General features: G+C 38.9%; 1 protein-coding gene across 1 annotated transcript; it reads right to left on the reverse strand.

Annotated features, from left to right (window-relative positions):
- Window positions 1-25,195, reverse strand: TTPA (alpha tocopherol transfer protein). Its single transcript, XM_033203013.1, has 5 exons — window positions 24,903-25,195; window positions 12,078-12,231; window positions 5,048-5,241; window positions 3,331-3,441; window positions 1-550 (listed from the first exon to the last, which is right to left on the reverse strand). Exons 1-5 carry the CDS (start codon window positions 25,104-25,106, stop codon window positions 377-379), a joined length of 837 nt encoding a protein of 278 aa, XP_033058904.1. The 5' UTR covers window positions 25,107-25,195; the 3' UTR covers window positions 1-376.
- Window positions 25,196-27,050: the final 1,855 nt, after the last annotated feature.

The raw sequence follows: 27,050 nt of genomic DNA on the forward strand, positions 1-27,050 counted from the left end.
GAATATTTCTAAATTTATTTCTAAACTAATATAATCAGAGAATTTGTTTAAAATATAATTTTCTAGAAACATACAAAGATGCACATGAACGACTACTTTAGTAATAACTTTCATGTTCTCTTCCAAGTACAAAATCGCCAATTTTTATGTTCTTAAAATGTACTGCCATTTAATTACTTCAAAAGTAGAGAAAAAAGCATTTAAAAAGTAAAAAATCTTTCCAAACACTTGTGTTGCTCATGTCAGAAGATTTCTACATTTTTAAAGATCAGGCAAGCATTAGTTTAAAAGATTTGCTCCTTTTCTTTCATTCATTTAACCAGGTTGAATATCACTCATGTTTTTAATTAGGAAGCCATTCACATGAAGTAACTTCTCATTGAACGCTCTCAGAAATGCTGCTGAGATAACCTTCAGACTTCATTATAAAATTTGTCCATTCCTGACAAATGTCCTCCATGGAGAATTCTTCACCACCATATTCCAGAGGAAGAATGTCTGGGAAATGCTGAAGCAAACTTTGTTTGTAGTTGTTCCCATGCATATGAATCTGAAATAGCCAAAACATTTTAGAAGGAATCCTCATTAGATGCATTTCCAGTGGAAAATCAACCTCATAAAACAAGATATTCTAATAACTTCTAAAATAGGAAAGTATAAATAGATACTACATCCTTTATTCCTCTGGTTATGAATCTAATCATTTTACTTATGTTTAGGTTGTGTTACTGTGGATCTAATAATCTTACTCTTTCTTGGATTTGCATTCTTATAACTCCATAAAATTTATAAAAAGTCATTTTCCTCTTCCATAAGTAAATTTTAAAGACTAACTAAAGTATTTTATAAATTCTATTCCCTTATTTGCAAGTGATTCTTACCAAACTAATACCTTGGGACTAGTCTATAGATACTAAAAATGTACTAGCTGGTACTAATTCATATTAAGTAGAAGCATATATCTGAGCACACAATTAGGTCTATGAAAACAATTTATATGGTACAGTCAATGGATACTGTCGGCTGGTATAAAGTTAAGAGACAGCCGGGTGCAGTGGCTCATGCCTGTAATCCCAGCACTTTGAGAGACCAAGGCAGGTGGATTGCTTGAGCTCAGGAGTTAAACACCAGCCTGGGCAATATGGCTGGTACAAAAAAAATACAAAAATTAGCTGGGCATGGTAGTGTGGGACTGTAGTCCCAGCTGCTTGGTGGGCTGAGGCAGGAGGACTGCTTAAACCCAGGAGGTAGAGGTTGCAGTGAGCTGAGATCGTGCCACTGCACAAAGTGAGACCCTGTCTCAAAAAAAAAAAAAAAAAAAGAATAAAAAAGTCAAAATTTTTAAAAAATATGAAAAGACAATTATGATGGTTGAGAACCTTAACTTTTCAAATATTTTAAACTATAAAAATTGATCATAGAATGCCCTGAAGTTAAGAGAAAGCCATAGAAACTTGAACCAAAAGCACACCTGCTAAAATAAATAAATAAGCTTTTTCCACTTTCTAGGGCAAAATGTTCCTCTATGAATTCAACAATCATTTAATAAGCACCTACTATGTGCCGGGGTATGGAGCTTGATGGATGAAATGAGTTTCCTATACTCACTTAGGAAACTCAGAAAGCCAATCTTTAATTTTTTTCTGAAATATGTAAAATATTATCAGTTAATTGAGAAGAAATTCTGTCTCCTCAGGAAGCGGCAAAATAAGAAAATGTATGGGGCATTGCCAAAAAGTTGAAAAGGAAAACAGTGGCTGGATCAGTTTTTTCTCCCTATTTTGGCAAGTCTGTTTCATGTCAACTAACTTTTGCTGACATCCTTCCCCTAACTTCTCAACTTTTTGCTTTTCTTTCTTTTTTCTCCATATTCTCCTATTTCTTAGGTTCAGTTTATTCTTGTTTTTGTTTTTATCTAAAATACAATGAAAACTAGAAATAGCTATTTTTAGCTCTCTAAGAATTAAACAGAGGGAAGCCAACTATTATCAAGTTACACTGAATATAGAAAAAGACGAACAAAAAAGTTGATTGGTATAAAAATACTAGAATAAAAAGTAGCTGAAAATGGCCATCTTTGCTAAAGCAGGCAATTTAAGGGTGGTTCCTGAAGACAAACAGAAATATCCACTAGATAACCTCTAAAGAAGCTGGAGGGGCATAACTTTCTGAACAGGTATAAGATGTTATATTTTCTTAATATGAAAGAACATCTTTTTTTAAAATTCCAAATGTGTTATTACAGTTTATATTATCACTGCTGATATTTCAGTAACTTTTTAGATTTAAATTGTTAAAGCCTTTACAAACTGTTTTGTGTTCAAGGCATTAGATGATGCCCATGTTTGTCTAAATAGATGCTCTAAAAATTCTTCTTTACAGATTAATTTAGAAGAATGGTTGCCATTCTTGAGAATGCATACTCTATTTTCAACTTTTCAAAAAGTCTAAGAGATATGAGATGTTTTTTCTGAGATAAGACTCCATAGGGTAGGTAAAAAAAAAAAAATCCAGTATCTTTGCTCTTACTAGCGTGACGTTGTCATATACCTCAGTTACTGTGGTTCTCAGTTACACTGAAACTGTTAATTAGGCTTCACTGTTTAAGAAAAATGTTTATTTTTATTTGCATTAGTAATAAATTCACATGGCTACAAATCAAAACAAGATAAAAGATACACAGTGAGAGATCTTGCTCCCAAACCTATTCTCATATACTGTAGTTCACACCTCTTCTCTTGTTCCCTATAGATATCCACTTATATTACTTTTTATATATCCTTTTAATGTAAATGTATGAAATATATTCTTATTTCTCCCCTTTGTATACAAAAGGTAGCATGCCATAAACACTATTCCACATTTTGCTTACTTCAGTTTACAAAACATCCTGCAATCTCGTTGTTTTCTGTTGTGTCGATATTTATTTAACTAATGCCCTAATGGTGAACACTTGCTGGTTTTCAGTCTTCTGCTGCTGGGGCTCCTCTAATATATGTAATTTTGTTTATGTACAGGTAATTCAAGACAGTGATTTTGATGTCTTTGCCACACTGCCCTCTATAGGAATATACCATTAAGCATTCCAACCAACAGTGTATGAAAAGCCCAGTTACCCCACAGTCATACAACCAATATGCCTCATTTTTATAAATTAAAACTATATTTTAATTTACTTTTTTTTAGTTGGCTTGTTAGATAAATATTCAAAATATTGGGCTAACGACATAGATGGGCAGGTACGAGGAAAAATAATAAAGCAATCCTTAAATTAAAAAGGGTTGGAATGTTTGGTGTAGAGGAACACAAACTTGAATATGCTTTACTCACCCGTTCCTTAATTTTTTCAGTCAGGAATGGTTTGATCATAGAAAAGACAGCATGGAAAATTACTGGTTCATTTATCAAATGGATGCCACGAACTTTCAATGGAAATGAATCCTTTTGAAAATAAAAAAATCTTAATAACAAAACATAAATATTACAATCTGATACCTAATGTCAAGTCTCTTCTTTGAACACTTGCTAAACTTACGGAAATACCTAAAGTGTGATTTTATCTTCAAAATTATTTATTCCATCAACACAAAAGCCTGACTTACAGTTCACTGTCACGAGATTAAGAAAAGATCTCTAAAAAGGTTTCTCCTTATAGATTTGGCAAAGTATTTTATAAAATATCTGCACACTTTCACCAGAAAATTCCTTTCCCATCACATATAGATGTTCTTTTAACGAACCAATGAGTCCTTTGGAAATTTACATTTAATTTTTTCCCCAAAAATGTTTATTTTGAAAAAAAAATTCACAAATATTGAAAGACTAGCACAATAAACACATACTTTTAAACTCTGACATTGGTATATGTCTTTAGCATCACAGTAATATAGGCTTATTTAGAAAGTTTACGAAGTTAAGAGTTGAAGGAAGAGGATAGTTTTCCTACCTACAAGTTTATTATTAATACAGAGACCTTTCATTCCAAGGTTCTTTTATGTGAGGTTCTTTTATTTTTCCATGCATCGCTTTCAGAGGTGTATTATTAATTTGGGGATTGTCCTTCCAAATCCCTTCTATGTATAATTTTCTTTTAAACATAATTGCTACTATGCTGTCTAAATAATTTTCACCCCACTGTGTTCCACTGATATAATACAGCTTTTGTAAATATCATGTTTTATCATTGTTGTGAGAATCCATCAAATGAATGTACCATTTCTTAAGTAACCACATTTCTATTTTCTGGACTAATAAACTATTTATTTTATTTTATTTTATTTTATTTTATTTTACTTCTTTACTGAAATTGATGCTGCAGTAACTGTCTTTATGTATAGGAGAAGTGGTGGCTATAAGCACTAGTTTTACATTCAGATGACCTGGGCTGGAATTCTCACTTCACTACTGACAAACTGTGTGTGCCTGGGCATCGCTATGTCACTTTTTGGATATAGTTTATTAACTGCAAAGTGGGAAAATACAATGGTCATATGTCATAGGCTCAGTGTGGACATTAAAAGGTAATGCATTTGAAACACTTAGCAAAGTACCTGGCACATAGTAAGCTATTATTATTATATGCAATCTTTAATATATTAAAGATTATTCCTTAGCTAGTTTCCCAGAAATAGAATTACTGAGTCAAACATGATGACCACTTTAAAAACCTTTTGGAAAAAAAGATATCAATATATACCTACCAAGACTTATGTGACATCTTATTGTGCCATTGCTTATACATTTTTAAATCAATTTTTAATTTAGAAAAAATATTTTAATGATGAAAAGATAAAGTCACCACATATTAAGATGCATAAATCCTCTCGTTACTAATTTGAACATATTTTTGCAGTTTGTTGCAACATTTTTTCTTTTATAAACTAATAACATTTTACTTCCTCTTAGCATTACTGAATTCTACATATCATTTCCAAATTGTATTTAAATTTCTAATAAATGTTCTTTTGCTTCTCTTTGTATAATATATAACAAAATGTAAAACTATAATTTGGAAGTATTATGCCTGACAGTTAAAATATACATTTACCGTAAGTACAGCAGCAATCTTCTTGGCTACAGATGGAGTGATTTGAAAAGCATGAGAAAGCTGCCAGCCTTCCAGATCAAAGATAGCCTTGATTCCATTCCGCTGAGTTTCTACCTCCCGTACAATAAGCTCAGATGTGATTAGACTTACTCGAAATACATCATAAGCTGTAAAAACTTTGGGGTCCCAGTGTGCTAAAAAAATAAAGCATATCATATCTTAGCATTGTATAAAAAATCAGAAAGATTTCCAAAGGGAGATTAATTCATTTTAGACTTAAAAGATCAGTTGAAATAAAAGCATCTACAAAGATCATGAATTGAATAATAAATCCAACTGGGGTACAAGAACATGTGCCTGCTTCTCCCTCCCTCCTCAAATTCTAGCAAAGAATGACTTTTAAAGAGTATGGGGGGAAAAGGAATGGATGCAGGATGAATTTGACTGCAAGATGAAGGTACAATCTCACATAAAGATGGGAATGCCATTGTGTATGCTCCAAGCTCAGAGGTGTTGGAAACGGAAAAGCAAGGGCCTGGATTATAAAGAGCCATTAGGGCCCCATAGTAACTAAAGAGGTAGCTAAGAGAAATGCATGAGGAAACAGAGAGGCAAGTTGATCCTCTGACAGCCTTTCAGTGGTAAGTAGTACATTGCAGAGTCATGTCCCTGTAGGCTAGAGCAGGAAGTGAGGGCTTGGGAAAGAAGAGCCAGGGAAGCACTTAGGTGGCTGCCCACACCAAAGAAAAACAGGGAGTACCTGTGCTAAGAGAGGAGTTACTGAGATTCTTGTTCATTCATCTCACCCCTTCCCACCACCCCTGGGACAGGCCACGCCATGCAGAAATGACAGTAATGGATGGACAGGCAGATAATCTTTTTTAAAATACATCTTTTCCTTAAAAATTAGAATATTAAACACATTCATACACAGAGAGAGAGAGGGAAGCCAAACTCAATAGACAAAGGCATCAACTCGAGAAAATAAGAAAGCAGGAGACACTTAAAAACATAATAGAAGCCAGGTGCAGGTGCCGCGGTAGGTGCCTGTATTTCCAGCTACTAGGGTGGCTGAACTGGGGGCAGGGGCGACACTGAAGCCCAGGAGTTTGAGTCCAATCAGGGCAACATAGAAAGAATCAGTCTGTAAAAAAAAAATTTTAAGAATTTTTTTAAAGAAGCATAATAGTTTCAGCAGGGGGCGGGAAGAATACTGTAAGATATTATAAGAACAGGTTATTATTAAAGAGACTCAGTTGAGATCTTAGAAATAAAAAGATAAGTTTTTTTAAAAAAATTCATTGATGGGATAAATGCTGGAAAAGACAGAGCTGATCAAGGAAAAATGGTTTGGAAGATTAAGTTGAAGAATTCTCTCAAATTTGGCACAAAAGAGCCAAGAGTTCACATGTATGAATAAAAAGGTAAGAAATACATGCAGCTGGATCCAGGAGTTTCAACATCCAACTAATAAAAGTTCTAGAAGGCAGTAACAGAGAACAAAGGACAGAGGAATCATAGCAATAGAGAAAAGTTCTCCAAAGCTGAAAAAAACATGTAAGTCTTCAGACTGAAGTGCCTAACAGGATGAATGAAAAAGAAAAAAAAAAATCTTAACTAAGTAATAGTAAATTTTCAAGCAAGCAAACAAACAAACAAACAAAGTTTCTGGCATGGGGAACTGGATAGAATGGTAACACCATTTATTTATTTATTTTCAACTCTTTTTTAGATTCAGGAGGTGCATGTGCAGGTTTGTTACCATGGTATACTGCATGATGCTGAGGTTTCGGGTATAGATGATCTTGTCACCCAGGTATGTGAGCATAGTACCCAATAGTTAGTTTTTCAACCCTTGCTCCCCTCCTTCCCTCTCCTCTCTTGTCGTCTCCAGTATCTACTGTTCCCATCTTTAAGTCATATATATCCAGTGTTTAGCTCCTTCTTATAAGTGAGAACGTGTGGTATTTGGTTTTCTGTTCCTGTCTTAATTCACTAAAGATAATGGCCTCCAGCTGCATCCATGTTGCTGCAAAGGACATAATTTCATTCGTTTTATGGCTGTGTAGTATTCCATGGTGTACATGTGGTGCCATTTATTGAGATAAGAGACGTGTTTGGGTGAAAAAGATCATAAGTATGGACATGTTAAAATGGTGACTGTGAGACATCCAACTGGGTACAGCTGGAATAGGAGCTAGTTGTGTGGGTTGGGATCCTCAAGGAAAAGGTGGGACTGAAGATACAAATCCGGGGGTTGTTTGTGCCTATATGACGATCCATATGAGACCATCTGGGATTGTCTCAGAGCTATGTTTTTCTCTATCAAAGCAGAGAGATAAAATAGCATAAAAAGAAAATGCTGAGGCCAATGTCCTAAAAAAATTCAGAGTTTAAAGGATAAATAGAAGAGAAGATGCCAGCAAAAGAGATTAAGGAGGAGCAGCCAGTGATGTCAGAGGAAAACACCAGGCAGACATGGCATCAGAGAAGCCAAGGGAAGAGGATTTTTCAAGAAAGAGGAAGTGATTCACTGTGTTGAGAGGTTAAGTGAAATAGGACTAAACACGTCCATTAGATGTGGTGAAAAGAAAGTCACTGATGGTTGGTTATGTTCATTTCAGCAGGGATGGGAGTGAAATCAAACTAGGGTGGGCTGAGGAAGAACTGTGAGAAAATGTGGATGGTGGACATCGCTAACAAAAGGAGTTTGGCTGAGAACAAGAAGAGGGGGAGATGGATGTAAGGAAATGGAGAAGGATGGAGAGTTTTGTGGAAACAAGGAGTTTTTGTTTTGTTTTCAGTGGCTGGCCATTAACTGATTTAAATGATAACTGGTAGCATTTAGTAGCAAGAGAAAAGTTGATCTAGAAAAAGAAAGAATAAACAGAAATATTCCTAAGAAGGCACAATGGGATTGCTATTTTTTAATTTTTATTTTCTGTCATATTAATGGATCCTTTAGGAGGTGTGTTATTTTTTAAAAGTCTCAGATTTCTGGCCGGGTATGGTGGCTCACGCCTCTGATCCCAGCACTTTGGGAGGCCAAGGTGGGCAGATCACTTGAGGCCAGGAGTTCAAGACCAGCCTGCCCAACATGGTGAAACTTCGTCTCTACTAAAAACATAAAATTAGCTGGGCATAGTGGCACACGCCTGTAGGCCCAGCTACTTGGAAAGCTGAGGCAGGAGAATCGCTTGAACTCAGGAGGCGGAGATTGCAGTGAGTCGAGGTGGCCCACTGCTCTCCAGCCTGGGCAACAGAACAAGACTCTGTCTCAAAACAAAACAAAACAAAAAAAACAAAAAACCAAACCTCACATCTCACATTTCTCATAAGAATTTGAATAATCAACCCACAGGTAATCCAGATCAAAAATACTCTACTAACTTCAGACATTGGCTGAATACAATAATGATAAAAAACAAGTAGAACAAATGAAGTTTGCCAATCAAAAAAATAGTTAATATCCTAAGTTCTGAACCAACCAACATCACTGTTTGACCTACACTGGCTAATATGGTAGCCATTAGCCATATGTGGCCATTCAAATTTAAATCAAAAATTTAGTTTCACCGGGTGCAGTGGTTCATGCCTAGAACCCCAGCACTTTGTGGGTCTGATAGGGGAGGATTGCTTGAGGCCAGGAGTGAGACCATCCTGGGCAACATAGTGAGAACGCATCTCTAAAAACTAAAAATAAAATAACCGACTGGGTGTGGTAGCACATGCCTCTGGTCCCAGCTACTCCAAAAGCTGAAGCGGGAGGATCACTTGAGCCCAGGAGTTCAAGGCTGCGAGCTATGATTGTGCCACTGCACTCTAGCCCAGGTGGCAGAGCAAGATCCTAGCTTAGAAGAGAAAAAAAAAATCTGTTTCTTAGTTGCAGTAGTCACATTTCAGCGCTCAATAGCCACATGAGAATAGTGGCTACTGTAGAACAGTTTCGTCATCATAGAAAGTTCTGTGGTACACTGCTGTCTGGAATTTAAGCTTCGTTGAGGCAAAAGAAAAATATACCTTATATTTTGAATTCCTTCTCCAGTATCTACTTCACATGTATTGAGTGCTTTTATGTACCAGGTAATGCTCTCGTTATATTTTAGATAGACAGACTGATTGACTGATTTCATGCTTACAGCAACCCTATGTGATAGCTTTTCACTATGCCCATTTTACAGATGAGAAAATGCAGTTACAGCTACATAGTGTTTCACACAGCTAGAATGTAGCAGAGCTGAGATTCCAATCCAGGTCACATGCTCCAGAACCTGTATTCACAAGAACTAAGCCACAGTCAAAACTTCACACTCACTGTCAAATTTTACTTTTGCTGCTGTAGTATACTATGGAATCTCAAAAGACATAAAATTATATCCTCTAGTATGTTGGCTGATGAAGGTCAAAACTTAGCTTCACCTTGGGTTGCCCAGCCCGCATGGAGGAAAGGGCTGTGTGCATTTTCTCATTGCTTTTACTACACAGAGATGGTATCTAGAGGAAGTGGTTATGCTAAAGTTCTATCAAAGAACTCCACCACAGATTTCCTTCTTTAACTCCTCCCATTAATTCAATTAAATTTAGAAAAGTTTTCATTTTACTCATAAAACTTTCTGAGTTTCTCCCTTTCATCGTAGAATAACAGAACATACAGGAGATTTGCAACATACGTTCCTGTTCTGACCATCACTAAATTACGTTTTCTTGATTTTCAAATCTCTTGAGTTAAACAATATACTTCTAAATTAATGTGCTACATGAGGCTCGAAAATATCCCTACTGGTTCAGTGTTAAGGTATTTATGATCAAAGCTGCACATCTGCTTTCTCACTATCAAGGTGTCACTTTTACTTCTTCACCTGCCTCAGTCAGTTTGTGAACAAACTAGAAACAATAAAATCTAGCCAGGCAATGCAGAGCCAAGACATTTACAGAAATAATTAGCTGCAGGTTTCAGTTTTATGGTTCTTGGACCCCTGAGTAGAGTTACCAGGTAAAATATACAACACCCAATTAAAGTTGAATTTCAGATAACCAGTATATAATTTTTAACATAAGGATGCTCCATACATACTTAAAAACACTATTTGTTGTTTATCTGAAATTCACATGTAACTGGGCATCCCTTAATTTTATAACATATAGGTTTATTTTCTAAACAAAACATAGGTACTTTGTTAAATCTGGCAAGACTACCCCTAAATAGCTCAAGGAACTTCATTGCTATAAGCTCATTCAATTTCCTCTGACACTAGTGCAGCAATGAAAGAACAGAAAGATCATGATGTCTGTTTTATATATGGGATTTCATGATTAACTCAATTTTATTTGACACTTAAGCTAGCACACAAAAATAAACAATAAAAAACAGCCCCAAATCATTTTACTCCATCTTCCAATATCCTTTCAAAAATTAAATACTGTATCTTCTTGCAGTATAGCAAGCAGTTGAGTTATAGGCAGGTATCTTATCTATAAGCAGGCAAGAAATGCAAATATTTAAATACTTTAAATCTTTAAATATTTTAAATCTTTAAAGATATAAATATTTCTGTAAAATTATAATTCAAAAATTCTGGTCATGAAATGATAGTTTATCTTTGTCCTTCCAACTGGGTGGGTCATGAGAAATTCTGGGAATAGTGTGAGTCCTTCTCCTATGCCTGTCATTTTTAATCACACACAGGTCTGAGGGAGGACAGAAGTTATAGGTCACCAACTGCTATGGTCTGAATGTTTGCATCCCCTCAACAGTCATATGCTGAAATTCTGACTCCCAATGTGATGGTAGTAAGAGGTGGGGCCTTTGCAAGATGATGAGGTCATGAGGATGGAACCCTCATGAATAAGATTAGTTCCCTTATGAATCCCAAGAGAGATGCCTTTTCCCTTCCAATATGTGAGGTTAAAGTGAGAGATGTCACCTAGGAACCAGGTAGCAGCCCTCACCAAACACCAAATCTGCCAGTGCCTTGATCTTAGACTTCCCAGCCTCCAGAACTGTGAGAAATAGAATTCTGTTTTTATAAGTCATCCAGTCTATGGCATTTTGTTATAGTGGCCTGAATACACTACGACACCAATCCACAAGAAACACTAGCAACACCTAATAGAAAAAAGGGGGATGCAATGAGAATAAACAGGAGTTAATGGAATACAGTGTTTGCAACAGCTCCCAGAGGAGTTGCCTTTCCTCTGGACCCTCCTCCACCCAAAAGAATGAGCCTCTTGCTCCTTGGCCTGGGGCATTTTCGAACTAGTCATTCACTCACTCATTCCACAAATATTTAGTGACTACCTACCAAGTACCAGACCATGTTTTCAGTGCTTGGAATACACCAGTAAACAGAGCAGATAAAATCCATAATTTCATGGAGTTTACATTATAGCCCAGAATTCTGGTTGTTTTTTGTTCGTTCGTTTGTTTGAGACGGACTCTTGCTCTTTTGCCCAGGCTGGACTGCAATAGCGCAATTGGCTCACTGCAACCTCTGCCTCCCAGGTTCATGTGATCCTCCTGCCTTGGCCTCTCAAGTAGCTGGGATTACAGGCATGCACCACTACACTCGGCTAATTTTTGTATTTTTAGTAGACACGGGGTTTCACCATATTGGCCAGGTTGGTCTCAAACTCCTCACCTCAGCTGGGATTTGTACTTCCCACTAAGCATTTTTGAAATACTATTCCATGATTTTTTAAAATACTCTCATACTATTTATCTTCACTATTTTCCTCTCTTCTTATCTTGTACAGTTGACTGCATGGAAGAATGGAACTAGGATTTTCACTTGTATCTGTTAATTTTCTCACAACTGCCAAAGTGTTATTATATTTGGGGGACATTAGGACCTAAATTAACCTAAGTTAAAACCCAAAATTTTAAATTAAAGCCCAAATTCCTAAAGATGAACGCTTTGAAGCTTTCTATATGGTATTCAAGGAAAGAAATGGAAGAAAGAGAGAAGAGAGGAGAGGGAACAGAACTGAACTGGAGGAGAGGAGAAAAAAAGAAGAGTTGTACATGACTTACCGATTCTGTAAATAAGAACTTTGCTGCCGGTGGGATCCCTGGATCTCAGGACTCCATGGTAGCCAGCCTTTAGGAGGCCAATAATACTTCTAGGGTGTAGATCTGCACTTATTTCGGGACATTCTGCTCTCCACTTATAATAGTTTTGTAGTAACTGAAAAATAAAATTAAAATTGTCTACAAATGGCATACATGGTAAGGATTTTGTAAAAATGGAAGAAAAGCTTTGGCATTGTGTATAAACTTTGCCATCCATTATGTCAAGAGTTTAATCTGGGGTATCTTTTTAGCTGTGAAAACTGAAAGTTCCCTTTATCAAGGATCTGAGGTGACGGGGGTTTATCACAAATTCAGAGCTGAGCAATTTTCATCCACCACCCATGGTAGATATTCTCCAAAAACAGTCCACCAATTCCTCCCCTCCTGATATGCCCGTGCACCATTCTTCCCATTAAGAGGTGGTATCTATTTGCTTCCCTCCCCTTGAATCTAGGCTGGCCTTCCACCTCGCTTTGATCTAATATCAATTGGCAGAAGTGACACTTCGTGGGCCAAGCTTTAAGAAGCCTGGTACCTTCTGAATTTACTATTTGGGACCCAGACACTATGTGAGATTACTGAATGATAGCAGTTCATGTGGAGAGAGGCATGGAGGTTGAGAGGCCATCCTGGATAGTGTGACTTCAGCCAAGTTCCCATCTAATGCCATGTGGAACAGAGATGAACCACTCCCACTGAGCCCTGCGCAAACTGGTGATATCAAAAACAAATAAATCATTGTGTTTTAAGTCACTTATTCTTGGAGTGACTTGTTACTCAGCAATAGAGAACTGAAACACCACCTTTGGTATTTTTTGAAATAAGGAAGTATAGAAATCAATCAAATGAGTTAGAAGAGCCCAGTAGCAGTGTGCTTGGGTATTGGATCTTGTCAAAATATGGTTTGGAGAAATCCCACTTTCTTTCTTTCCAAAAGAACCACCAGAAATGTCTAATCGCATATGCAAATAATATGAACACCGCCAGCATATTGTGGAAAATACTAAAGCAAATTATGTATTCAAAAATTATTATATTCATATTTTAATTTTCCTCTTTATGATTTTTGGCACTCTCAATTTTTCACAAGTTATAATATATTTGTTTTGAGTTTAAAGAGACCTGTTAACGATGTGAAACTGGAATGCAAAGAAAAGGACAGAATTTATATTTGAGAGTCACTGGAATAAACAAGGTAACTATAACCACAAAAACAGCAATGATCTGGTAGAGAAACTACAAACGACAAAAACTAGAGAGGAAAATGCTGAGCCTTGGAAAATGTCAATGGTTGGGAATGGCTGGAGGAAGAGAGAAACTGGGTGGACCTTAAGAGAACCAGCACTGGTACAGGAGAGGGAAGACAGTGCCATCTGTGTTGCCCTGCTCCCCCTCATCCCCATCTCTGATTTATCTCCCTCTCTTTCTCTCTCTGTCTGTCTCCCTCTATTTCATTTCTGTATTTAATAAACTTTTCTTAACTTTAAAAAAAGAGAGAATGTTGCTAAGAGTTAAATGTAAGAGAGAAGTAAGAAAGAAAAAAATCAATTTGCCAACAGAGAAATCATTGGTGACCTAAATAGCAGTTTCCAAAAGCAGTGAGAACAACAGGTACATTGTGGATCCTAATATCTTCATTCTACTCTATAAGGTGAATTTCTCTTCCTCCTCCAGTCTTAGGGGGTACCAGAATAACTGTTAATAGCATTCTACAATGCTTTTTACTTTTCTGATAGTTTCCTCAGACATAAAAAGTCTTTTTCATTCCAATTCAAGTAAAACGCTGGAGGCAGCACATTAGTAACTATATAGAAATGTTTTTTTTTTTCCTGTGGAATGACAAAAGTTGTGGCTTCATTAGAAGGGATGATTTAGGTTTAATAGTGGCAGGGTGCTCAGCTTATTCACCTCTGCAGAGTGCTGCACACTCAGGAGATAACAACACGTGTTTAATGAAAGAATAAAGTAAGTCATGAGTAAACCAACTGGATCCACACACTTGAAAAACTGACTTCTATGAAGAGGCACAAATCACTATCTGGCACAATTTTTGCAAACTGAAAGATCTAAACCTGGATCTTTGGTCATTACTTATCCACTGATAGATAAATTCACAATACAGTAGTCATAAATAAATTATGTAAATAAACTGCTACTGAGCAATTCTCAAACAAATCACCCTATGTCCACAACAACAAAGAAGTGGCTAAAAATAAATATTCATTATTGGAAGGTCTGTTTTGCAAACATTAGAAGTAAATAAACATTTAAAATGTTATGGGTTAACTATGTTTTGTAATAGAGTAGGTTTCTTCTTACATGTTTCATGTACTTTGAAACAAAATAAGAATCACCATATTTGGAGCACTTTTATAGGGTCTAATGCCATCTTTTGAATTCCTCCTCACAACTACCCTGAGAAGTAGCTACGGTTGTGGCATTATAAGAATAAGAAAAGTAACGCTCCAGCCAGGCACAGTGGCTCATGCCTGTAATCCCAGCACTTTGGGAGGCCAAAGTGGATGCATCACAAGGTGAAGAGATCAAGACCATCCTGGCCAATATGGTGAAACCCCATCTCTAAAAGTACAAAAATTAGCTGGGTGTGGTGGCGCGTGATCAGGAGGCTGAGGCAGGAGAATCGCTTGAAACTGGGAGGCGAAGGTTGCACTTATCTGAGCTGAGATCGTGCCGATGCACTCCAGCCTGGCAACAGAGCGAGACTCTGTCTCAAAAAAAAAAGTAAAGTAAAACTCTGAGAAATTACACATTTTTTCAAGGGCAATAACTATCAGGAGCAGAGTAGAAACTGAAATGGACACATGATATGAAAAATTTTATAAAAGAAGCTGCACTTAGAGAGAAATTAGCAGGGAGAATCTATGGAATTTTGAAAGCTTTGGGAAAACCATAAAGATAATTATAGCATAAAAAGCTTATCATATGGAACAAAAGTATAAGGAACTGGGCTATCACTTGATAGAAGGAATTCATGAGACTATGTAGAACAGGCAGAAAAGTGAATGGTTATCTGTTTTATATGTTTGTTGTTTTAAACAGAAGAGGCTAGTGCAGTGTATTTGAGAGCACAGGCTCTCTCCTGAGCCCCACCCAAGTTCAAATCCCTGCTTCAACACTTAATAGTTACATAATTTCAGACAAGTTACTTATTCTTTATATCTGTTTCTCCCAAAATGAGAAAATAATAAAAGATAATCCATGAAAACCCTACTTACCAAAGTATGTTGCATTCTATAAGCATATTAGCTATTAGGATTATATAACAAAACCTTGCTAATTCATTATAACTTCAAATATAAAAACTAGAATAATGAGAAATTTCACTGTGACTGAAGCACTTATCAAGCTTTCTTTATACAAAAGCTATAGGGCTTCTATATTATGAATGAAGAAGTTAGAGTAGAATTAAGTGCTATTGCAGAGGAAAATGAAAAAAAAAGTTTTGCACTCTTACCCTTTCCTTTTCCTTTCCAGTTGGCAGAAAAGCAAGACAAAGAGTTTACAGACAGAAACTTGATTTCTATCCAGTGGATTTAGACACAGTCCTGCTAGCCAATTCCTCAAGGGCACGGTGCAATGAAAACAATTCCTTATTTAAGGAATACAGAAAAAAATATATATGTCCCGGGGCTGAGGGTCAATTTTATTTTTCTATTTAAACGTTACTTTTTTAAAAGAAGCTAAAAGGAAATCAGTAAGTTAAACATGTTTTATTGTTAGTTATCTCTAAACATATATATGCTTAATGCCTTATTTAAGCTTCATTCTTCATAGGACCTGAGATTGTGTTTTCATATTCAGTAGTTACTAGTACATATTAGTTTATTACTCATGATATTGGGATACTTATATAGACATCTAAAAAATGAAAATAAATAAAGCTGGATTCCTATTTTACTCCTAACATAAAAACAAATCTCAATAGATCAAAGACTCCAAGATAAAAAAAGATAAGACATAAATAACTAGAAAAAAATTTGGACAAGAGAAGAGATTATAAAACCCAAAGGCAATCAAAGACTAATAAAATCAATTCATTTGATTACATTAAAATTTAAAATTCTGCACAGAAAAAATATAAATAATATAACAAACAAAAATCAAGGACAAAGGCCTAAAATACATAAAAATATTTTACAAATCAGTAAAACATAAAAATGGGATCCATTATAAGATGGCTGAATAGGAACAGCTCTGGTCTGCAGCTCCCAGCGTGAGCAATGCAGAAGACGGGTGATTTCTGCATTTCCAACTGAGGTACCCAGTTCATCTCATTGGGACTGGTTGGACAGTGGGTGCAGCCCACAGAGGGTGAGCTGAAGTGAGGCAGGGCATCGCCTCACCCAGGAAGTGCAAGGGGTTGGGGGATTTCCCTTTCCTAGCCAAGAGAAGCCATGAGAGACTGTACCTGGAAAAAGGGACATGCCCACCCAAATACTATGCTTTCCCAAGGTCTTAGCAACCGCAGACAAGGAGATTCTCTCCCGTGCATGGCTCGGGGGATCCCATGTGCATGGAGCCTTGCTCACTACTAGCGCAGCAGGCTGAGATCTATCTTCAAGGTGGCAGCCTGGCTGGGGGAGGGGCATCCGCCATTGCTGAGGCTTGAGTAGGTAAACTAAGCAGACCAAAAGCTCAAACTGGGTGGAGCCCACCACAGCTCAACAAGGCCTATGGCCTCTATGGACTCCACCTCTGTGGGCAGGGCATAGTTGCACAAAAGACAGCAGACAGCTTCTGCAGACTTAAACGTCACTGTCTGACAGTTCTGAAGAGATGAGTGGTTCCCCCAGCACAGTGTTTGTGCTCTGAGAATGGACACACTGCCTCCTCAAGTGGGTCCCTAACCCCTGTGTAGCCTAACTGGGAGACACCTCCCAATAGGGGTCGACAGACACCTCATATAGGCCCCTCTGGGATGAAGCTTCCAGAGGAAGGATCAGGCAACAATATTCGCTATTCTTCAATATTTGCTGTTCTGCAGCCTCCACTGGTGATACACAGGCAAACAGGGTCTGGAGTGGACCTCCAGCAAACTCCAACAGACCTGTAGCTGAGAGACCTGGCTGTTAGAAGGAAAACTAACAAACAGAAAGGAATAGCACCAACATCAACAAAAAGTACATCCACACCAAAACCCCATCTGTAGGTCATGAACATCAAAGACCAAAGGTAGAAAAAAACCACAAAGATGGGGAGAAACCAGATCATAAAAGCTGAAAATTCTAAAAGCCAAAGCACCTCTTCTCCTACAAAGGATCACAGCTCCTCGCCAGCAATGGAACAAAGCCAGATGAAGAATGACCTTGACGAGGTGACAGAAGTAGGCTTCAGAAGGTCAGTAATAACACACTTCTCTGAGCCAAAGGAACATGTTCAAACCCATCGCAAGGAAGCTAAAAACCTAGAAAAAAAGGTTAGACGAATGGCTAACTAGAATAAACAGTGTAGAGAAGACCTTAAATGACCTGATGGAACTGAAAAACATGGCACGAAAACTTCGTGATGCATGCACGAGCTTCAGTAGCTGATTTGATCAAGTGGAAGAAAGGGTATCAGTGATTGAAAATCAAATCAATGAAATAAAGCAAGAAGACAAGGTTAGAGGAAAAAGAGCAAAAAGAAACGAACAAAGATTCCAAGAAATATGGGACTATGTGAAAAGACCAAAACTACTTTTGATGGGTGCACCTGAAAGTGATGGGGAGAATGGAACCAAGTTGGAAAACACTCTTCAGGATATTATCCAGGAGAATTTCCCCAACCTAGCAAGGCAGACCAACATTCAAATTCAGGAAATACAGAGAACACCAGAAAGATACTCCTCAAGAAGAGCAACCCCAAGACACATAATTGTCAGATTCACCAAGATTGAAATGAAGGAAGAAATGTTAAGGGCAGGCAGAGAGAAAGGTCGGGTTACCCACAAAGGGAAGCCCATCAGACTAACAGCAGATCTCTTGACAGAAACCCTACAAGCCAGAAGAGAGTGGGGCCAATATTCAACATTCTTAAAGAAAATAATTTTCAACCCAGAATTTCATATCCAGCCAAACTAAGCTTCATAAGTGAAGGGGAAATAAAATCCTTTACAGACAAGCTGAGAGATTTTTCACCACCAGGCCTGCGTTACAAGAGCTCCTGAAGGAAGCACTGAACATGGAAAGGAACAACGAGTACCAGTCACTGCAAAACATGCCAAATTGTAGAGACCATCGATGCCATGAAGAAACTGCATCAATTAATGGGCAAAATAACCAGCTAACATCACAATGACAGAATCAAGTTCACACAACAGTATTAACCTTAAATGTAAATGGGCTAAATGCCCCAATTAAAAGACACAGACTGGCAAATTGGATAGTCAAGACCCATCAGTGTGCTATATTCAGGAGACCCATCTCACATGCAGAGACACATATAGGCTCAGAATAAAGGAATGGAAGGCCGGGTGCGGTGGCTCACGCCTGTAATCCCAGCACTTTGGAAGGCCAAGACAGGCGGATCACGAGGTCAGGAGATCAAGAACATCCTGGCTAACATGGTGAAACCCTGTCTCTACTAAAAATACAAAAAATTAGCTGGGCGTGGTGGCAGGTGCCTATAGTCCTAGCTACTTGGGAGGCTGAGGCAGGAGAATGGAGTGAAACCAGGAGGTGGAGCTTGCAGTGAGCCAAGATCGTGCCACTGCACTCCAGCCTGGGCAACAGAGCAGGACTCTATCTCAAAAAAAAAAAAAAAAAAAAAAAAGAATAAAGGAATGGAGGAAGATCTACCAAGCACATGGAAAGCAAAAAAAAAAAAAAGCAGGGGTTGCAATCCTGGTCTCTGATAAAACAGACTTTAAACCAACAAAGATCAAAAGAGACAAAGAAGGCCATTATATAATGGTAAAGGGATCAATTCTACAAGAAGAGCTAACTATCCTAAATATATAAGCACCCAGATTCATAAAGGAAGTCCTTAGAGACCTACAAAGAGACTTAGACTCCCACACAATAATAATGGGAGACTTTAACACCCCGCTGTCAATATTAGACAGATCAATGAGACAGAAGGTTAACAAGGATATCCAGGACTTGAACTCAGTTCTGCACTAAGCAGACCTAATAGACATCTAGAGAACTCTCCACCCCAAATCAACAGAATATACATTCTTCTCAGCACCACATCACACTTATTCTATAATTGACCACATAATTGGAAGTAAAGCACTCCTCAGTAAATGTAAAAGAACAGAAATCACAACAAACTGTCTCTCAGACCACAGTGCAATCAAATTAGAACTCAGGATTAAGAAACTCACTCAAAACCGCACAACTACATGGAAACTGAACCACCTACTCCTGAATGACTATTGGGTAAATAAGGAAATGAAGGCAGAAATAAAGATGTTCTTTGAAACCAGTAAGAACAAAGACACAATGTACCAGAATCTCTGGGACAAATTTAAAGCAATGTGTAGAGGGAAATTTATAGCACTAAATGCCCACAAGAGAAAGCAGGAAAGATCTCAAATCGACACCCTAACATCACAATTAAAAGAGCTAGAGACGCAAGAGCAAACAAATTCAAAAGCTAGCAGAAGGCAAGAAATAACTAAGATCAGAGCAGAACTGAAAGAGATAGAGACACAAAAAACCCTTCAAAAAATCAATGAATCCAGGAGCTGGTTTTTTGGAAAGATCAACAAAATTGATAGACCGCTAGCAAGACTAATAAAGAAGAGAGAAGAATCAAATAGACACAATAAAAAATGATCAAGGATATGACCACCAATCCCACATAAATACAAACTACCATCAGAGAATACTATAAACACCTTTACTCAAATAAACTGGAAAATCTAGAAGAAATGGATGAGTTCCTGGACACATACACCTTCCCAAGACTAAACCAGGAAGAAGCTGAATCTCTGAATAGACCAATAACAGGCTCTGAAATTGAGGCAATAATTAATAGCCTACCAACTAAAAAAAGGACCAGACAGATTAACAGACAAATTCTACCAGCACTACAAAGAGAAGTTGGTACCATTCCTTCTGAAACTATTCCAATCAATAGAAAAAGAGGGGATCCTCACTAACTCACTTTATGAGGCCAGCATCATCCTGATACCAAAGGCTGGCAGAGACACAACAAAAAAAGAGAATTTTAGACCAATATTCCTGATGAACATCGATGCAAAAATTCTCAATAAAATACTGGCAAACCGAATCCCAGCACATCAAAAAGCTTATCCACCATGACCAAGAGGGCTTCATCCCTGGGATACAAGCCTGGTTCAACATATGCAAATCAATAAACGTAATCCATCACATAAACAGAACCAACGACAAAAACCACATGATTATCTCAATAGATGCAGAAAAGGTCTTTGACAAAATTCAACAGCTCTTCATGCTAAAGACTGTCAAAAAACTAGATGTTGATGGAATGTATCTCAAAATAATAAGAGGCATTTATGACAGACCCACCCACAGCCTATATCATACTGAATGGGCAAAAACTGGAAGCATTCCCTTTGAAAACTGGCACAAGACAGGGATGCCCTCTCTCACCCCTCCCATTCAACATAATGTTGGAAGTTCTGGCCAGGGCACTCAGGCAGGAGAAAGAAATAAGGGATATTCAATTAGGAAACGAGGAAGTCAAATTGTCCATATTTGCAGAAGACATGATTGTATATTTAGAAAGCCCCATCATCTCAACCCAAAATCTCCTTAAGCGATAAGCAACTTCAGCAAAGTCTCAGGATACAAAATCAATGTGCAAAACTCACAAGCATTCCTATATACCAATAACAGACAAACAGAGAGCCAAATTATGAGAGAACTCCCATTCACAATTGCTACAAAGAGAATAAAATACATAGGAATCCAACTTACAAGGGATGTGAAGGACCTCTTCAAGGAGCACTACAAACCACTTCTGAACGAAATAAAAGAGGACACAAACAAATGGAAGAACATTCCATGCTCATGGATAGGAAGAAACAATATCGTGAAAATGGCCATACTGCCCAAGGTAGTTTACAGATTCAATGCTATCCCCATCAAGCTACCAATGACTTTCTTCACAGAATTGGAAAAAACTACTATAAAGTTCATATGGAACCAAAAAAGAGCCCGCATTGCCAAGACAATCCTAAGCAAAAAGAACAAAGCTGGAGGCATCACACTACCTGACTTCAAACTATACTACAAGGCTACAGTAACCAAAACAGCATGGTACTGGTACCAAAACAGTTAAATAGACCAATGGAACAGAACACAGGCCTGAGAAATAACACCACACATCTACAAGCATATGATCTTTGACAAACCCGACAAAAACAAGAAATGAGGAAAGGATTCCCTATTTAATAAATGGTGCTGGGAAAACTGGCTAGCCATATGTAGAAAGCTGAAACTGGATCCCTTTCTTAAACCTTATACAAAAATTAATTCAAGATGGATTAAAAACTTAAATGTTAGACCTAAAACCATAAAAACTCTAGAAGAAAACCTAGGCAATACAATTCAGAACATAGGCATGGGCAAGGACTTCATGACTAAAACACCAAAAGCAATGGCAACAAAAGCCAAAATAGACAAATGGGATCTAATTAAACTAAAGAGCTTCTGTATGGCAAAAGAAACTACCATCAGCGTGAAGAGGCAACCTACAGAATGGGAGAAAATTTTAGAAATCTACCCATCTGACAAAAGGTCTAATATCCAGAATCTGCAAGGAACGTAAACAAATTTACAAGAAAAACAGCCCCATCAAAAAAGTGGGTGAAGGATATGAACAGACACTTCTCAAAAGAAGACATTATGCAACCAACAGACACATGAAGAAATGCTCATCATCACTGGCCATCAGATAAATGCAAATCAAAACCACAATGAGATACCATCTCACGCCAGTTAGAATGGCGATCATTGAAAAGTCAGGAAACAACAGATGCTGGAGAGGATGTGGAGAAATAGGAACACTTTTACACTGTTGGTGGGAGTGTAAATTAGTTTAACCATTGTGGAAGACAGTGTTGTGATTCCTCAAGGATCTAGAACTAGAAATACCATTTGACCCAGCAATCCCATTACTGGGTATATACCCAAAGGATTATAAATCATACTACTATAAAGACACATGCACAAGTGTATTTATTGTGGCACTATTCACAATAGCAAAGACTTGGAACCAACCCAAATGTCCATCAATGACAGACTGGATTAAGAAAATGTGGCACATATACACCATGGAATACATATACACCATAAAAAAGGATGAGTTCATGTCCTTTGCAGGGACATGGATGAAGCTAGAAACCATCTATCTCAGCAAACTATCACAAAGACAGAAAACCAAACACTGCATGTTCTCACTCGTAGGTGGGAATTGAACAATGAGAACACTTGGACACAGGGTGGGGAACATCACATACCAGGGCCTGTTGGAGGGAGGGGAGCTGGGGGAGGGATAGCATTAGGAGAAATACCTAATGTAAATGACGAGTTGATGAGTGCAGCAAACCAACATGGCATACATATACCTATGCATCAAACCTAAACGTTGTGCACATGTACCCTAAAACTTAAAGTATAATAGTAAAAAAATGAACAAAAGCAAACACAGGCCATTTTCAGTTAACTGGAAAGAAATTTTGAAATTTTACATGTATATAAAAAATTATTAATGACTTATAATTAAATAGATGCTTATTATAATAACAATGAAAAAGTATATCTCTTCTAGCAGGTTTATACACAAATCATGTTTGGTAATACAGTGTGGGTTATGGAGGAAAAGGCAAAATCATGTAATATCAGAGTGATGAGTGATAGAGATTCTTTTTTTCTTTCTTTCTTTCTTTTTTTTTTTTTGAAACAGGGCCTCACTCTGTTGTCCAGGCTGTCGTGCAGTGGCACAATCTTGGCGGTCCGCAACCTCCGCCTCCTGGAGCAAGTGATTCTCCCACCTCAGCCTCCCAAGTAGCTGGGATTACATGCATGTGCCACCACACCTGGCTAATTTTTGTTATTTTTTGTGGAGATGAGGTTTCATCATGTTGAGCAGGTTGTTCGTGATCTCCTGAACTCAATTGATCCACCATCCTCAGCCTCCCAAAGTGCTGGGATTGCAGGTCTGAGCCACTGCGACCTTTGGAAGGCAATGAAAACTCTTTGGAAGACACTTTGTTATATTACTCAACACTGAAAAATACACATCTAATTTCACCCAGCAATTTCACTGGTTGAATTTATCCTGTAAGTTTATATTCCTATTTATGCACAAAGTATGAGGACATGAAGCATGCCCCGTCAGTGATGGAAGAAACCAAGCCACCTTGTTGACTCCAACTTGTGTACTACTAGGCAAATTGTAGAGTCCAAAAAATAATTGTTGAATGAAGGAATGAACAGCAATAAGCCCTAAGTCCAATAACAGGTTACATAAATTTTAATGTAGTCTGCTATATCCATACAGTAGAATAACAGCAGCCCAATAAAGAGTAAGATGGATGTATACCAGTTGATATGGGATGGCCGCAAAGATAGGCAAGCAAGACAAAATAGAAATCACACACAAACATGCTTGTGCAAGATCAGGCTGTCTAAAAAGATAAATGAGTAACACTAACCAGCCTCTGGGTATGTGACTGACAAACTAAAGTTTGAGGTAGGGAGCTTTTTTCCTTTAGAAAGTTACTGTTAGAAACTTACTTTTCACGTTTTAGGATTTTGTGTTATCTAGATTATTTTTACCATAATTTTACTTAAGTTAAAAACAACCTCAGGCTGTTCTGTCTCTATGGAGTAGCCATTATTTTGTTTCTTTACATTCTTAATAAACTTGCTTTCACTCTAAAACAAACAAACAAGAGAAACCCTCAAAAACCTCATACTGAGACACACTGGAATTTTGTACTATAATATCTTTCCTGCTAGGCAGCTGTGTGACACTGAACAAGCCACTTAGAGAAAGGGCTAGATCTGGTTCAACTGCTAAATGCTTACTGTGTGCCAGGCACTGTGCTGGGCACAGCTTGTTCTGTTAAACTGGTTAATGTTCAATCTTCACAAACAATCAATGAGACAGGCATTTCCATCATTATTTAACAGATAAGGATGTTGAACCTAAAGTGATAAAACTCAAGATCGCATGCCTCTTTCTAATTCTTATCTTTCCATCACCTCTTCTTTCAATGAGCTGTAACATACCGGAAACACAAAAGAACTGCCCGACTACAACCCAGACTCGAAGTATACTGGGTTGTTTTACTGTCTTGACACTAAAGAGTTACTAGTAATAATACTATGTTGCTACTATATGGCTTCAGAACTTCAGTTTTACCAGCAATTTCATTTTCCCCTCTACACGTAGTTAATCTGGTCACGTGTGATAAATCTGAGCTTGGAACTTCTAAGCTGTTACTTTGTTTTGTACCACAAGCTTTCCTACAGAGGAAGGCATTTCCCCCAAACTTTGTAGGTTCAGAAGACTCATCTAGCGCAGGCGTTCCCCAGGCTTGAGATCAAACGGGCCATTATCCCACCGCTCCAACACTTTCTAGGTTTCTCGTTTCCATGACCCAGAGAAACTGGAAGGACCGGCGCCGGATTCTCGTAACACCTACAGCCTCAGCGCCCACGCCGCGTGGTTAGGGGCGCATTACCTGCCTTGGGCTTCGGCACGGGTCGGGGATCCGGGGTCGTGGGACAGGGGACGGGGCGGGTGAGGTGCGCACTGCCGAGCGCCCGGGGCACGCACGCTTACCCTCCAGGCCAGGTCCAGATCGAAATCCCGGGCGCGCAGGAACCGCAGCAGGAAGGAGTCGGTAAGCGGCAGCGGCGCGAGCGGGACGCCAGCTTCCCGGGCCCGGCGCCGCAGCGCTGCCAGGCCCGGCTGCAGCAACGGCGAGTGGTCCGGTAGCGCGTTGAGCTGCGGCCCCCTCGAGGGCTGGGACTGCACCTCTGCCATGCCCGCCGCCGCCGCTGCGGCCGCAGCTACCCGAGCACCCGGGAAAAGCGCGCGCCCCGCGCCACCCTCGGCCCCGCCTCTGCGGCCGCTGCCCGACTCACAACCACCCTCCAGCCTGGCAGGGCGGCCTCCGGCCTTGCACGCCCGACCCGCGCCGAGCAGAGCTGCCTCTTAAAGGAAACCGCATAGTGTCCCCACGGATGCTAACCACCCGTTTAGCAGCTTTGGTGAGGAACCCCAGCTTTTTCCCAGCGAGGGAAACCACTGGTGCTCAACACCGAGGGAACGATGTCAAAGTTAGTTGGGACGTTTTTTACAATCTACTAGAGAACCTTTTGTTTTTCTTTTTCCTTCCTCCCTCTCTCTTGCTTCCATTCTTCCATCCTTCTTACAATCTTGGAGCTGAAAGGAGCCTTAGAATGAGCCTTTAATGGCCCGTGGCGGACGCGCTACTGAGCCCTCTCGGGTCTCTTTCCATCAGATTCCAGACTGCTGACCCCTTGCCTCGCACTGGATTACAGCATGCATTGTAAAACATGCATTCCACAATGCCTCTTTAGCTGCCTCACCACTTTTCTCCCTTCCTCCAGATTCGGGAAAACTTCTCTAATCCTGGCACCGGCCCCTGTTACTGACACAAATAAGTGACTAGCTCGTGCCCTGCCCTCCTTCCCCACCAATATTTATATACTTATATATTTTATTAATGTATTATTTACTTATTTAGAGACAGGGTCTCACTGTCGCCCAGGCTGGAGTGCAGCATTCTGATCAAGGCTCACAGCAGCCTCCAACTCCTGGGCTCCAGTGATCCTCCTGCCTAGGCCTCCCAAAGTTTTGGGATTACAGGCTTGAGCCACCATTAGTAGCCTCCAAATATTTTTAGCACCCTAAACTTACTCTGTTACACTCCACCATCACTAAACTTTAAGCATCTGTCCTCGCTAAAATGGACAGTCCAAAGCTGTTATATGATTGTGTCTATGAAGGCCTGGGGAATGAAGATGAAGTAGGGAAATAATGTGGAAACTTGAAAGGCTGTTCCATTATCCTTTTCTTGATTTCTCCGTATTGGAACTAGCCTACAATTGACTTGTCTTCCCGAGACAGAATCCATGAAACCGTTTCTTATTAAATGCACACTGTGCTTCAGTTAAATGCTGGACTTGGAAAAAAACAAATTAAACCAAATCTTTGCTTTTAGGGAGCTCAGAGGGTGGAGAAAGAGACTGCCATTTCATTAATTAAAGAAAGAGTGATTGCGTGACCCTGTTCTAGGTACTGAGGCCGCTCCTGTGAACAAAGTAGACACAACTCTTGCTTTCAAGGAGTTTTCATTCTTTGGGGGGAGGGAATGGATGACAAACAAGATAAATCAGTAAATAATGTGATGTAAGAAATGGCAGTCAATGCTATGGAGAAACAAAGCCAAAACATGGGCAGCTTCTACAGTGACGCTGGAATAAACACCTGAGTGAGGTGAGTGAGCTGGCCCCGGGGGTATCTGGGACTGGAGGGCTGTGAGCTTTGGCTTCTATTCTGAGGGAGATGGGAAGCATTAGAGTAAATAATCCCAATCCAATCAGAAAGCAACTATACCTGGGGACAAAAGATTCCTAGCTTTGGCTTATACTCAGTGAGACCGAAGCTATTGGAGTAAAGGTTTACAAGTCAATGTGACAAGTGTACAAAACAGGTTTGGAGACCATGGTGTGAGAACACAGAGGAACACTACCAACACTCCCTAGGAGATCTAGAAAGGCCTCACAAAGGGGCTGTTTGCATGGCCTTAGTGAATGCACAGGGAATGTTTGCCAGCCAAAGGCGAGAAGGGGAAAGAAGAAAGTACTAGTCAAGAGGGGCTGCCTGTGCAAGGCCTTTCTGGAAGCTCCGAAGAATTAAAAGACAATGGTAGTCTTTCTTTTCTAGAAGTTTTAAGTGTCT

The sequence above is a fragment of the Trachypithecus francoisi genome, unplaced genomic scaffold, assembly GCF_009764315.1.
Source record: "Trachypithecus francoisi isolate TF-2019V2 unplaced genomic scaffold, Tfra_2.0 Lachesis_group7, whole genome shotgun sequence".
In the NCBI taxonomy this organism is placed as follows: Eukaryota; Metazoa; Chordata; class Mammalia; order Primates; family Cercopithecidae; genus Trachypithecus; species Trachypithecus francoisi.